Source organism: Ictidomys tridecemlineatus, unplaced genomic scaffold, assembly GCF_052094955.1.
Source record: "Ictidomys tridecemlineatus isolate mIctTri1 unplaced genomic scaffold, mIctTri1.hap1 Scaffold_215, whole genome shotgun sequence".
NCBI lineage: Eukaryota > Metazoa > Chordata > Mammalia > Rodentia > Sciuridae > Ictidomys > Ictidomys tridecemlineatus.
Window position 1 is genome coordinate 304,979 of NW_027521854.1, and position 13,794 is coordinate 318,772.

General features: G+C 35.7%; 1 protein-coding gene across 1 annotated transcript in view; it reads left to right on the top strand.

Annotated features, from left to right (window-relative positions):
• LOC101970633 (adhesion G-protein coupled receptor V1-like) overlaps positions 1–13,794 on the top strand; it is a 105,762-nt gene that overhangs the window by 19,908 nt on the left and 72,060 nt on the right. Inside the window, 4 exon segments of the mRNA XM_078036158.1 lie at positions 643–768; positions 6,902–7,124; positions 7,450–7,654; positions 11,748–11,894. Of these exon segments, the coding sequence (XP_077892284.1) occupies positions 643–768; positions 6,902–7,124; positions 7,450–7,654; positions 11,748–11,894 (701 nt within the window).

Here is a 13,794-nt window from a genome sequence, read left to right on the forward strand (position 1 = left end):
GTAACAATTTTTTTAGGTAATCCATAGACTATTTCTTGAGGGATAATGTTAATTATCAGGTATAAATGCAATTTGAGGAAAAAATAAGCATTATGCCAGTACTCTTGTAGTGCCCTGAACCACCAATTTAAAGTTATGTTAAAATAAAATAAGGGGTGGTTGGTAGAATAGAATGATCTATGAAGATTTCATAGACAAGTGCAAACAGGTAACTTTTATCTGAATATGTTTGGGGTGTCATTAATAATTTATAGTACTAATAAAAAGTGTTCAGCAACTTTTGACAATATTGTTTCAAAAATGTTTTCTAAATAAGCATATGATTTCTTTTGCTTACCAAAATTTAGATAAAATTTCAACAATGTTAAAAAAAAATATTTTGCTTCTTTTCTTTCTTTATGGTTTGGTCATGGACAATAGCTAACTAACTAACTAACTAACTATTATATATATACTTTGTGTGGTAAATGCAAAGACATTTGAAACATTATCTAAAAAGTTATGTTTTTGTTGAACTAAATGGATTCATATGAAATTTGTTTCTTAAATTAGAATTACCATTTTGTTATAGTCTTACTAGGCAATTTTGCCATTTTCCTTTTGTAACTTTTACTTCAAGATTTGATTATTACTCTATTGTTGTAGGAGATCAGAATTCCATTGATATTTTCCTCTGGGAGATAGGACAGTCTTCTTTCAGATATTTCCAATCCCTGGATTTTCCTACCATTAACAGAATTCATTCCTTCACGCCAGCCTCTGGAATAGGTAAGGACTTTTCAACTGCTAACTAGTCATCCTAAAGGCAGTGTGAAGCAGGATTATTTGAATCTCATTGAATTAGACATAAAATTGTCACATTCCAGAGCCTGGGTATTTTAAAAAGAGTATAAAATCAATATCTGTACAACAATCTTTCCAGAAGTCCTAGAATTTCAAAAGGCTCCTTGAGAATAAGTGACTAAAATATAGGGGAAAATGTTAATGAAGAAGAAAGATAGGATACTTCTTTTGTCTCTTGTCTCTTTTATTTAGAGAAAATGAAAATTACATTAAAATATATATATATATATATATTTAAATATATATATATATTTAAATATGAAAGTATATATAAGAAGAGAGGAAACATTAGCATTTAAGGATTTTTTGAAAAGTCAGAAAGTTGGATATATGTGTAGTATATCTGCTGTCTGGAGGAATCACTTGGGCAGGCTGTAGAGAAAGAGAAGCAGCTGAGTCCAGTTGCCATGTGAGCTGGTCAGGTTGCCTTTAGGGTAGGTGTCAACAGTACAGGGACAACACACAATTGGTGAATCATCATGTATGCTGCTGAGGTGCCCAGAGGAACTTGGAAGCCAAGCCCAAGGGGCTACACAGGCTAGTCCAAATGAATCACAGTCCTGCTGTTGGATTGAGACATACCAATTCCATATGAATAAAACAGCACACTTTTACTAATTAAATAATATATGTAAGTCATTGTTATGTAGATATGAAGAATTCTCTAACTTCATAGTCTTAATGTCTGAGTAAAGAAGCAATAAAAAATATGAAGACACTATTGAATAATGGATAGAGAGATTGTTAGAGGGTTGGATTTCAGAGATATTGATTTTTGAAGATAATCTAACTCACAAAAGTTAAAACGTATAAAGTAAAGCATATTGAGAAGACTGGAGGATTTGGTGCAAATATAGGAGACAGTCTATATTTGCAGTTTTTCTCTTAGGTGCCTGACTGCTTTTTTCTCTGTTAGGCTTTGTGACTGTCACCCTATGTCACCTCAACACTAACCAGGAATCACAGCTTATTTACCTCTCATTTCTAATACACACACACACACACACACACACACACACACACACACACCACACACACACACATACACACACACACATCACTGCATCTCGTTTCTGTGTTTTCCACTTCTTCCTCCTCAGCTCTGCATCCATGATATATTCTCCCAGACCCCGCCACTCTCCATCTGGACTATGGCATGGCTTTTAGGTCTCTAGACTTGTCTTCATTCTGCTGTCAAAATCCTGTGCCTTTCTGTTTTCTCCTTATCCCCTCCTCAGATTATCTCTTTACATTGTCCACACACTGATGCAAGTCCTGTGTTGCTGCACTCTCTTATGATATACAGCTTGATTGATTTTCGTATTTGCTCAGTATGGATTTGCTGAATAAATTATGTTTCTTTCATCATATACTTGTTTGTCTTTTTTCAGTTGTCCCTTAATTTTGTGCCTTTTAATTTTTGCTTCTCTTATACCTCAAGTTTTCAAATGGCTTAACTGTGTCTACTTGAGGCACTTATTATTATTGAAAATAGTTGTCTAATAAATTAAGGATGAAGTGTGCTGCATGAATGGGCCATTAATTAAAGCTATAGAATTGCCTTTAAAGATTTTTTAAAAATATAATAGGCAAACTTTCTAAAAGAATTTGTGGGAAATTCTGCCAGAGGTTTATTAAGGGACCCATTGTGAGGTCTCTTTATTTCTTTTGTTTCTGTGACTTGAGGTTGTAGAAGTATGAAAAGATTGTAGGTAATTATTCAGAGAGGCTTATTATAGATCCCCTGAAAGCTGAAATTATGCATTAACGAATGTTCGGGGACTTTCTTATTTTGTATGTGTCAAATATTTTATTAAAAATATTAGATTGCTGCCATGACTGTAAGGATCACATATTTTATTCTGATTAATGACTTGACAGAGATTATTGGGTAGTAATGAGTTCTTTATATGGAAGGGGAAGAATGAATATAACAAAGAATACAAGGACATATAAACTCATATTCCCCTTTACCCTTCTCTTTTTTATTAGTTAATAGATGTATTTTACATGCGAATTATGTGCCAAGCACAGAGGTAGAACCTAGGGAAACAAGGGTAAGCAAAATTATATAGTCTGTCCTTATCCTGAAGAAGTTTAGCACGTAGTAGGGAAGAGAGACATCATACATAGCACACAATTTTCTATCCATAAACAAATAAAAAGAATGGAATATTGTACTTTCATAATACAAAATGGGGAAAAACTGACCTGGTCTAAAGAGAGAACCAGAAAACTTTCTTAGTGAAGAATTATTTAGCTGAGAACTATAGGTTGAGTAAGAGTTCATGAGACAAAGAATTGAGCATGAGATGGGCTCCAGGCAAAGGCAGCAGCATGTACAGAGGTCAGGTGGTGAGGGTGAGTGGTGCTTTGAGGGAAGGACCAGGAAGACCAGTGTGACCCAAAACAGGCAAGGAGGAGACATTAGTGTGGGGTGTAACCAAAGATTAAACAGATAAATCATATGGGGACTTGAAAGAGTTATGTCTTTCTTCTAGAAGTATTGGGGTACTTTTTATGAGAAGGTGATGAAGAAATATAGGGAGACAAGTTAGAGAGGGATGGGGAGGGAGGGAGGGAGGGAGGGAGGGAGGGAGGGAGGGAGAGAGAGAGAGAGACTGTGTGTTTGTTTTAAAGGGGAGCTTTTTGCTGTCATGGTAGAAAAACTTAGAGGCTACTAAGAAAAAGTATTTGAAGACACTCTGGAGACACATACTTTAGGCTAGCTTGGAAAGTGGTAGGTGATGCAGGTGGAAAATAGGTTGGTGATGCAGGTGGAAAATAAGTTGGTGATGCAGGTGGAGTAGATTGATTCAGATATCTCATGAGTTAAATCCGGAAGAGTTGATGGTCAGCAAGATGTTTGGGGTAGGTGAGAGAGAGGTTGTCAATAGCCTTCATTTCTGCAGGTAATGGAAACATGATACAACAACTATCATGGAGGTGACATGTGGGAGGACTGTGCCTTTCTGGGACAAACATAATAAATTTGGTTGGGATATGTTGAGTTTGAGATGCCTTTGAGTAAATATTAGTGGTTGGAGTTTAGAAGAGAATCCTTAGTCACAAATAAACAGTGGAAGTCACTAAGTACAGAGGATCATTTTAGTATAGGCTGAGATAGAATGGTTTAGAAAGAGACTATGTAGTTTGAGAAAAAGAACTCAAACTGAACCTTGTTGAACTCGACTTTTTTAAAGGGCTGGTAAGGGATTCAGAACATAAGGAAATCTATAGCCTTTAAAGACTGAATGTTTATTATGTTCCAGGGCCTAGTTAGCAGCCCCCCCCCTTTTAAATCTCACTTAAACCTCAAAGCTCTGTATACTGCTTGGAAGGCTCCTTAACCCTCCTTTCCTAGTCCCCCAACTGTTAGCTTCATCAAAACTGTGACCTCTGGACATCATCCTTTTTGGAAATCATCTGGAATAGATGGTTGCTCTCTTCATCTCTGTTTAGTCTTCATGAAAAGTCCAGGGCACATGGAGGTGAAGAGACTTTCATCCTCATTTGGTCTGTACATCCTGTAGATCACACAAACCCTGATGTTTAGGCCAGATGCCCTGTCTCACCTCCCTCAACTCCCCACATGCTCCCATAAGGCCCTGTGGAACAGATAGACTGTTATCTCAGACCTTCCTCAAAATCTTCCCTTCTCCTTATGCGGGAACTCAGTTCTCTCCTGATGTTGCTGCTTCCTCTGTAGCTCTTCCTGGCCACACTGTCTCTTACTGTCTTCATTCTTAAAGTCTCACATCTGTAAATGTTAAGAATACTTACTTTCTACCATTCAGTACTCAAACTTCTTTTTATCTACACTTCTTAAACTGTCTTATCTGGTTGCCTTTCTTTGAGATAACTTCTACTTTTTTTTATTGTTTTGCTAAATGGAAGAAGAGTATGAGTACTAGTTACACTTCCATGTCCCAGAGTAGAGATGTAAGATTTTTTGTTATCAATCCTCTGACCCAATTTCCTGCTTTTGAAATGTTATAAATGTTTACTTTCTGAGGAAATACTCATTATATGTATATATAGATGGTCCTTGACTTAAAATGGCTGTGCTTAGGATTTTCCGTTTTTGACTTGATGATGGTGTGAAAGTGATATATATTCAGTCAAATCCATACTGTATATTTTGAAATTTGACCTTTTCCAAGGCTAGTGATATGCAGCATGATTGCAATGCTGGGCAGGAGCAAGGAGTGCAGCTTCCAGTTGGCCCCATAATCACGGTGCAAACAGCAGAGATTGCATTCTGTGTGGTGTACTGTAGTCAACTAGTTATATGAGACATTCAATATTCAATTATAAAATAGACTCTGTGTTAGAGGATTTTGCCCAACTGGAGGCTTTTTCTGAGCACATTTAAAGCAGGTTAATCTAAGCTGTGATGTTCAGTGGGTTAACAGTATTGAGTGCATTTTGACTGATGCTATTCTCTACTTATTATGGATTTATCAGGACATAATTTCATTACAAGTTGAAGAGTATCTGTAAGTAGATTTGAGCACCCATATTTTTAATGTGAACATCACATTATCAACTTGTTTCCTATTTATACCAATCCAATTGAGAAGTGAATAGGGAATATCTATGAAGGTGGAGAACCAAAATCAGTGGTGCTCGGATCACTCTAGTTTTGTTCTTGGTTGAGACTGTCAGCTAAATTTGAGGGCTTTCAGATCCATTTGAGTTTTATTTTTTTCTGAATATCTCCAGTTTTATAAAGCTTTATGCAAAATATATGGATAGTTAAAGATTAATGTGTGTTAATAAGACTTTTCTTAGTCTTTTACACAACATTTACAAACTATAATAGTACTTAAATTAATTGCTGTAAACAAATATGGTCAGTAGTTCTTGATATGTAGGAGTAAGAATATGGGGTTTGCCACTATAACTTATGGGCTAACAGTTTAGAAGACCCTCATAATTTCTGGTCTCATGTGCTATTTTAACACTCAATCAGTTTTATTTGGGAGTTTATGTTCCATTGAGTTTCTCTAAGTGCTGGAATTTGGATGTTTCTATATGGACCCCCTACCCACCTTGGCCAGTATTAAGCCTCAAGATTGTTTAGTATTATATACAACATGTATGCCCTCTTCCTTCCCAATTTCTGTAGATACAAATGTGTGCCATTGCTTTGAATTTAATAAAAATACACTTTTCTTATTACATTTCAAAAAGAATTGGCAGAATATACTTTAGGAGTCATGAATTTGTTCATACACTTTGGCCTAATAACCTTGAATAATTTATCTATTGAAATAATAAAAATTCTGTCTTTATTAATATTGGAAATGAAATGTAAAACAACAGATAGCCAATGTAGGGAAATTATTAAATATATCTTGAAGATCAACCCTACATATTATTATCTATGCATTAAAATTATGAATTTATATACTACACAGCAACATATAAACATATAATCCTGTGTAAAACTATAAATATGGGATAAAATTCTTAATTTAGATTTTTTATACAATTTTTTACTATTTATAACTGTCAGATATAAATTAATATAGTGACTAGAGAGGAAAATATAAAAATTAAAACATTTACTGGTGTGATTATGGATATTTTTTACTTTAAAAAATTACTTATAGGGGCTGTGGTTGTGGCTCAATGGTAGAGCACTCGCCCAGCATGTATGAGGCACTGGGTTCCATCCTCACACCACAGAAAAATAAATAAATAAAGATATTGTTTTCAACTACAACTAAAAATATATATATATATTTTTTTAAAAAGTACTTATAAATAGATATTGAGATAGATTTAAGAATACAAAACCCATGTGAGTGCTACCAGACAGTGTTTCCATTTCTCTTAAATGCATGTGGGTGCATTGTCCAGCTGGATTGATCATTCCACAGCACTCATAAATTATTATTTATATTTAGGTACTTTTAGAAATAGCATTATATTTACTTAATTTGAGATGTCCAAATGGAATTTGGGAAAAGTTTTGCTTTGGAAATGGGGGAGACAGTGTATGAAAGAGTTCACTTTTCATCCCAAGATGCCTTTTCTTTCTTTCTTGCAGTCCACATACTTGTACTTGGCCAAGAAGGGTCTGCTCTTTACTGCTGGAATTCAGAGCTGAATCAGTTCTCATTTGTTCTGGAAGCACGTTCTGCTCAGGATGCATATTCTGTTACAGTAAAGTCCCTTAATTCAAGCAAGAAATTAATTGCTGTTGTGGCAGCTGCCCACTCACACATGTATGAGCTGGCCTATATCTCCAGCTAGTCTGACTTTATTCTTAGGTAGGTCCAACACTTATGCAAGGTGTCTGTATGCTCACTAAAATTTCATATGGCATCAAATTTCTAAGTCTCAATGACTGAGGAATATATAAAATATAACAGCTATTTTTAAGCCAGAAATAGAAATGTTATTCATATCTCTAATATGAATTCTATGAAGTTCTTCAGTACTATATACATAATTTTAATTAAAAATTTATTTATGAAATGTGATTCTTCCAAAACTTTAATATTACTCAGTGTAATGTGTTTCATGAGTAATCTAGCATGTGTGTATTTTAAATTTGTTGTCGTTAACTTATTTTATGTACGCTTCTTATGCTAGTTCAGGTGAACTGATATTTGAACCTGGGGACAGAGAAGCTACAATATCAGTAAATATTCTTGATGATATAGTTCCAGAAGAAGAAGAATCCTTCAAAGTTCAGCTTAAAAATCCCAAAGGTGGAGCAGAGATTGGTAGCAATGGCTATGTGAAAATAACTATTCTGTCTAATGATGATGCCTATGGAGTTATTGGATTTGCTCAGGTAATGATACTAAGAATTTTATACTCATAAGTCAAAGTGATTTTGTTCATTCTCATTTATAAATTAGGACTTTTCTGCACTTGGTGAGTGAGTCATACTCCCTGCAGCTGTTCTCTTTTCCTTTGCCATGGCTTTATCCCCTGTTCTGCATTCTAAGGTGAATTCTGCTGGCATCTTGGAATTTTCTGTCTTACACAATGGGGCCTCTGGATCAACTTGTCCTATTTTTTTGTAGTTATTCTTTTTATTTCAATTTGAAATTAATTGTTCTTGGTCCAGGAGTTTGGCTCTGCTGTTAGCCTTTTTACCAAAGGGCAATGGTGAGACAGACTGTTTAATACACTATACACTGTGTTTTGTCATACATATCACATAAAATTTTATTATTGTGGGGAGGATGGAAGAGAGATATAAGTATATGTGCATTGCACACATGCAAATGTCTTGTCTTGAGGAAAACCAGCCATGCTAATCTTTTTAAATATATTCCACCACAGCCTTTATCAGCTTTTGCCAGTGAGCAAAAGAACAGCCATTCATGTTGCATCATGTATTATATTTGCTAGGTGTATTCTGACTTTTGAACTAGAGTTATATGTACAGCTATTATCTCTCTTCCTCTGAAATCTTCTACATATAAGGAAAACTTAATTTATATTAGCTTAAATGTTAAGAGCATGTCCACAGAGAAAGAAGTTGGAGATTGTACTGTGTCAATAGAGGTCCTTTCCCTTTCTCTACTTTGTTAGTTCAAAATGGATCCTTCATTGGTTGTTTGAAAACTGATATTATTATTTGGGCTACTGCTTTTTATTCATGTCCAGTTAGGGACAGAAAGATACTTTATATCCCATTTTGATTAAAGAAGAAATTTCCCAAAGCCTCTCAAAAACTTCTTATCTCTCATTGACCAGAACTGGGCAACAAACCTGATCAGTTGGTTTTTCATTTATTCCATAAATGCAGCAGATATTTAATAAACACTATGTTCTGGATATTCTGCCAGATGTTAAAGATGTCAGAGAATGAAACAATAAAAATCTCTACCTTCATTATCCTAGAGGGGATCAAGGAGACACTGACAATAGGCAAAGATACAATAAAACATGTACTATATCTGACGGTGCTAGTGCTGTTGAGAAGCATCTGGCAGAGAAGGCATATGGAGCATGAAAGAAGGGGTATGTGATGTAGATAGGAAATATAAAATAGAATGGTCAGGAAGGGCTGTATGGAGTTACAGAAGGGCATAGGCCTGGAGGGGTTGAAAATTGAATTATATTGACATCTGGGGTAGTAACAGTTCAGACAGGGACCCATTACCAAGAGGAGAGGCCTGCAGTGCCCTCTTGTCCTTATAGAGCAACAAGGAAGTCACTGGCTACAGTCAGTGTAGGAGGGGGAGATAGGTACAGGAGGCTAGTCAGGGGCCTGTGATCCCAAGACCATGCATAGTTTTGATGATTCACTGGGAGCACTCATATACTTAATGTTGAATCATACTCATAGCTATGATTCATGAAAGCAAAGGATACAAACTCAAAATTCTCCATGGGGAAATGCTCATTGGTGAAGTCAGAGGAAACCAGGTGTAAACTGCCAAGAATCCCCTCCCAGCAGAGTCTCACAGGACATACTCATTTCCATAGCATCCAGTTGTTAAAACATGTGGAATTTTGGCAACCAGAGGCTCACTAGAGACTCAGTGCCCAAGGTTTTAATTGGCAGTTGGTCATGTGGTTACCATCTGCCTGGCACATACCAAAATTCTACACTTCCAGAAGGAAAACAGATGTTAGTTAATCACATTATTTGTACAAATAGCTTGGGTACAGGGAGCAACTTGAGAGCTCTGGGAATAGAGAAGGGTGTGGTGGTGCATATCTTATCATTCTCTCAGGAGATTAAGGCAGGAATATCAAAAGACAAAGATTCTCCTGGATATCCTCTCTAGAAATAAAAAAACACAAGGGTTTGGGGCATAGATCAGTGGTAAAGTATCCTCGAGTTCATCCTCCAGTACCAAAAACAGAAGTTCTGAGAATGGTGGGAACCCTCTTGAAATTCATATTCCCAAACACTAGCTGAGGACCAGCCTGTGAGCTGGCCTTTTTAGGGACAACAATCAGGACTGCTATGTCAATATTTTTGTACACAAGTCCCTTATTTAGTATCGTACTGAGTTTGCCCTCTTAGAAGCCTTTGGAGGGATTAGGGTAGAAGAAATGTGTGACCTGATTCATTGTAAAAAGAATGCTTTGACTATAATATTGAATACATACTGTGAGTGGGAAGGACACTCCCACAGGAGTGTGGAGACTATTGCAGTAATTCAGGAGACTATTGCAGTAATTCAGCAAATAAGCAGAGCTATGGGAAGCATGAATTTACCCTTCCCCAAGATATGAACAACTGTGAGAAGAGCAAGATTGGGGGATGTAAGATGACAAGCTTAGGACATTCTAATGTCCTCAGTCAGTTGTTTGCAAGGGTGCTTCAATGATCATGTCATTGCATGTGGAGGGGTACAGAACATTTCCACAGCCTTTGCAGGACAACAGACAAGTATGTAGAGCAGAGCTGCATTACTGGGACAAGAACCCTCATGTTCTGCAGCGTGTGTCCATCTTCTTACCTTGAAGCTATTCTGCAGATAGAGAGCACAGACTATCCTCAATTGTATGGGCACGGTAGATTCCACTTTAGGAACCTTGTTTAAAAATTGTCTAGAGACACTAAATCAATGTGGTGTCACCATGCCAGGGTAAGTACCCTGGATTCCTTTAGTCCTTTCAGAATTTCTCAACACAGTTCTTTTTTGTCTGGACAGTCTCCTTTCAAGATGAGGTGTAGTAGATGACAAGAACATCTTGAATATTTCTGGCTGCATGAAGTCCTCATTTAACTAACCTTCCTTTATGGAAAATATAGAGCCAGAGAGGATGTTTTTTCTTTTAAAAAGGCATTGTCTTTTCTGAATAAATTATATGCATATTTTAAAATCAAGGCATTTTCTTTAGGAATGTTTGCCTTGAGCAAGATTTTATTACTCTTTAACATCTGTAACAATTTGTTAAAATACTGTATGAAGTATCACTGTAGGATAGGATCTTTACTGAAATTAGCATTCTAAATAGAAGCTTTCATAAGCTTTAAGAAATTAATGGGGGAGTCTCTTTTCAGATTATCATAGTAAAAAGACATGAAAAATCTTACTGGAAAGAAAAAATCTTTAAAACTCCATATTTTTTTCTTATTACCCTTGAGAAGCCAAGGATATATTGTAAGAAGGGATTATCTAAAATATTCATTTGAAGGAAATTTCATTAAATGGCTGGCAAGAGATCTTCTGTTGTGTGTTCAGTGAAGAATATTAAGTCACAGAGGTACAAATTAATTTGGAAAAATGGTAAGAGGCTAGGAAGCATAGGTGAGAAGAAAGAAATTCTAATATAAAGCAAAGGAAGATTTCTGGCTGGTAAAATAGTTGTAAGGTTTGTGAGGTAGAAATGAAACACCATGAACAGAAATAGGTAAGAGGATGTGAATTTAAGTATAAAGTTACATTTGCAAATGATTGGAAGGAGCACCTTCATTCTTATGATGTGCTGCACTGGGGTGGGAGCTGGAGACCTTGTAGGTCCAACAGATTTTACTATTAGGAAGAACAGACCTAGAGGGATTGCCAGACCTTACTCTGAGGGAAAGGCTTCTTACTCACCTGACTCCATGTCCTTTCCATTCTACAAAATTTTTACATGTTATAAGTACTATTTTATAAAAGAACATGCTTTCTGATTATCAATTTAATAATATGTTCACTCAACAAAATTTGAAAAAATATAGAACAAAAATAAAAATAATCCTATAAAATTAAATCTTTATTGTCTAGTAGTTTATTTACTTAATCCTGTATGTTTACAAATAAAATCATAGTCATTCTTACTTTACTATTTTTAACTGTTATTTTAATTTACTGTTTCACATTGCTTATTACCATGAAATCTACAAAAGCATAATAACATGAAATAAAGAAAAGACTATATTTAGGTGATTTCAAGTCAATCCTTGTGACTTTTGGCGTATTTTTCAGAATTCATTATTTAAGCAAATAGAAGAAATGGAGCAAGATAGCCTCGTAACCTTGAATGTTGAGCACTTAAAAGGCACATATGGCCATATAACTGTAGTATGGGAAGCTGATGGAAGTATTGATGATATATTTCCTACCTCGGGAGTGGTATGTAATGTTCAAAAATTGTAGAAGACACATACAAATTATGATTACTGTTGATATATGAGACCAGATCCTGCCTCAGTGATGAAATGTCAACACTGAATTCTTACAAATTACCACAGAGAGAAATACAATTTGAAGTTCATTTTGTTGCTATGGTTATTGTTCCTTTTTTCTACAAAACTTAAAATATCTGTAAATAGTTATCCCTCTTGAGGTTCAATATATCAAATTTTTAGTATTACATTGTCAGAAAGATAAAGCCACCCAAACTGTGGATGGAAACATGTTATTAATGTTTAGATAAAATGGGAGGGCTGGTAAGTATGAATAAGCCTGGGTAAAATAATCAACCTTCTGGAAAAGATATATCAACGTTGTATAGTGATAGAGGTTGGGAACCATGGGCAGAAGGTTTCTTTGAGTTGCATTCATAAGAAAAAGAGGAAGAGAAGAAAGTGGAGGGGGAGAAGTTGATCTATGGGCAGTTATAATTGAAGTTGATCCTGTGGGAGAGTTCTGCAGTCAAGCTGATCCTTTGGAGTCATTCCAATTTTAGGGCTGAACCATTGTCTTCCCCATTTTTGTAGTTCTTTACTTCATGCCACCTTCTAGTGGGCATAATCTTGCTGCATGTAAGAACCATTCCCAATGAGGAGCACAGAAGCTGTTGTTCCCCGCAGCTGTGGGGTTGTATGTCCCTAGAAGAGATGTGGGTAGAGGATCACATTAGCATTAACTGGAGGACAGTATAAATTAGGACCTCAGGTGCAAAAGTGGAATCAGGATGGCCCCAGAAGTAGATGACTCACAAAAACAAGTTTCAGGAAGCCTCTTGTCTGATGTACAAGATGGGTTGTCTCCTTAGCTTGCCTTGGGTTTTATAGATTAGTCAAGTTTTTTGTTTTGTTTTGCCCAAATGCTTCTCTGAAGAATTATTTTTAAAAAACTTTTATGGCAATATTCCCCAAAAGGAAAATTGATTATTATAGTCCACATTTCTAGTTTCATTTATTTTGAAAGGTGAGTGGAATTTCAGTGTATTAAGAATGTTATAGCAGGGCTAGGGTTGTGGCTCAGTGGTAGAGCACTTGCCTAGCAAGTGTGAGGCATTGGGTTTGATCCTCAGCACCACATAAAAATAAATAAAATAAAGATACTGTGTCCATCTACAATTAAAAAATATTATAAAAAAAATCTTTAAAAAAGGAATGTTACAGCAAATTCCATTGAATTTCATATTTAATTTATGCAAGCTACCAAGACTCTAAGTCATATTTCTGAATTACATATCTCCAATTAAGATTTCATATAAAAGCATGATTAAAATTATTTGTAATTTAGTGCATAGTATTACCCAAAATGTATGCTATATTATTGAAAGAATTATTTTACTCAGGAATAAGAACTTTTTTTCTGTAAGGGATAGATAGTAAATATTTTAGGCTTTCTTAGCCATCTGTTCTCACTCACAACTAGTTTGCCTTTATTGCACAGTTGTGCTAGATGATATAAAGTAGATAATGTAGGCAGTCATAGACAGCATGCAATTGAATAAGCTTGGCTGTGTTTCAATAAAACTTCATTTATGAAAAATGGATTTGGCCAGTAGGCAGTAGTTTTCTCACTCCTGATTTTATTAATAAAGTTCTTGGGTTTATATCTTCCAGTGCCTTCCCTGAGTGGCAAGGTGCACGTCAACAGGGGTAGATGCATAGGCTTGTAATACCAATTTGAATAATTGTGGTTTGTAGCCATATTGTTGGAGAGTGGGTATGAAGTGGGCATAATGGGAAATAGCATTCAAGAAGCTGACAGAATTCTGGTCAACAGGGACTTCAGATGCCTTTTAGCAAATTAGGATCTGTCTCCTTAGACAATGGAGACAGAGAAGGAGAGAAAT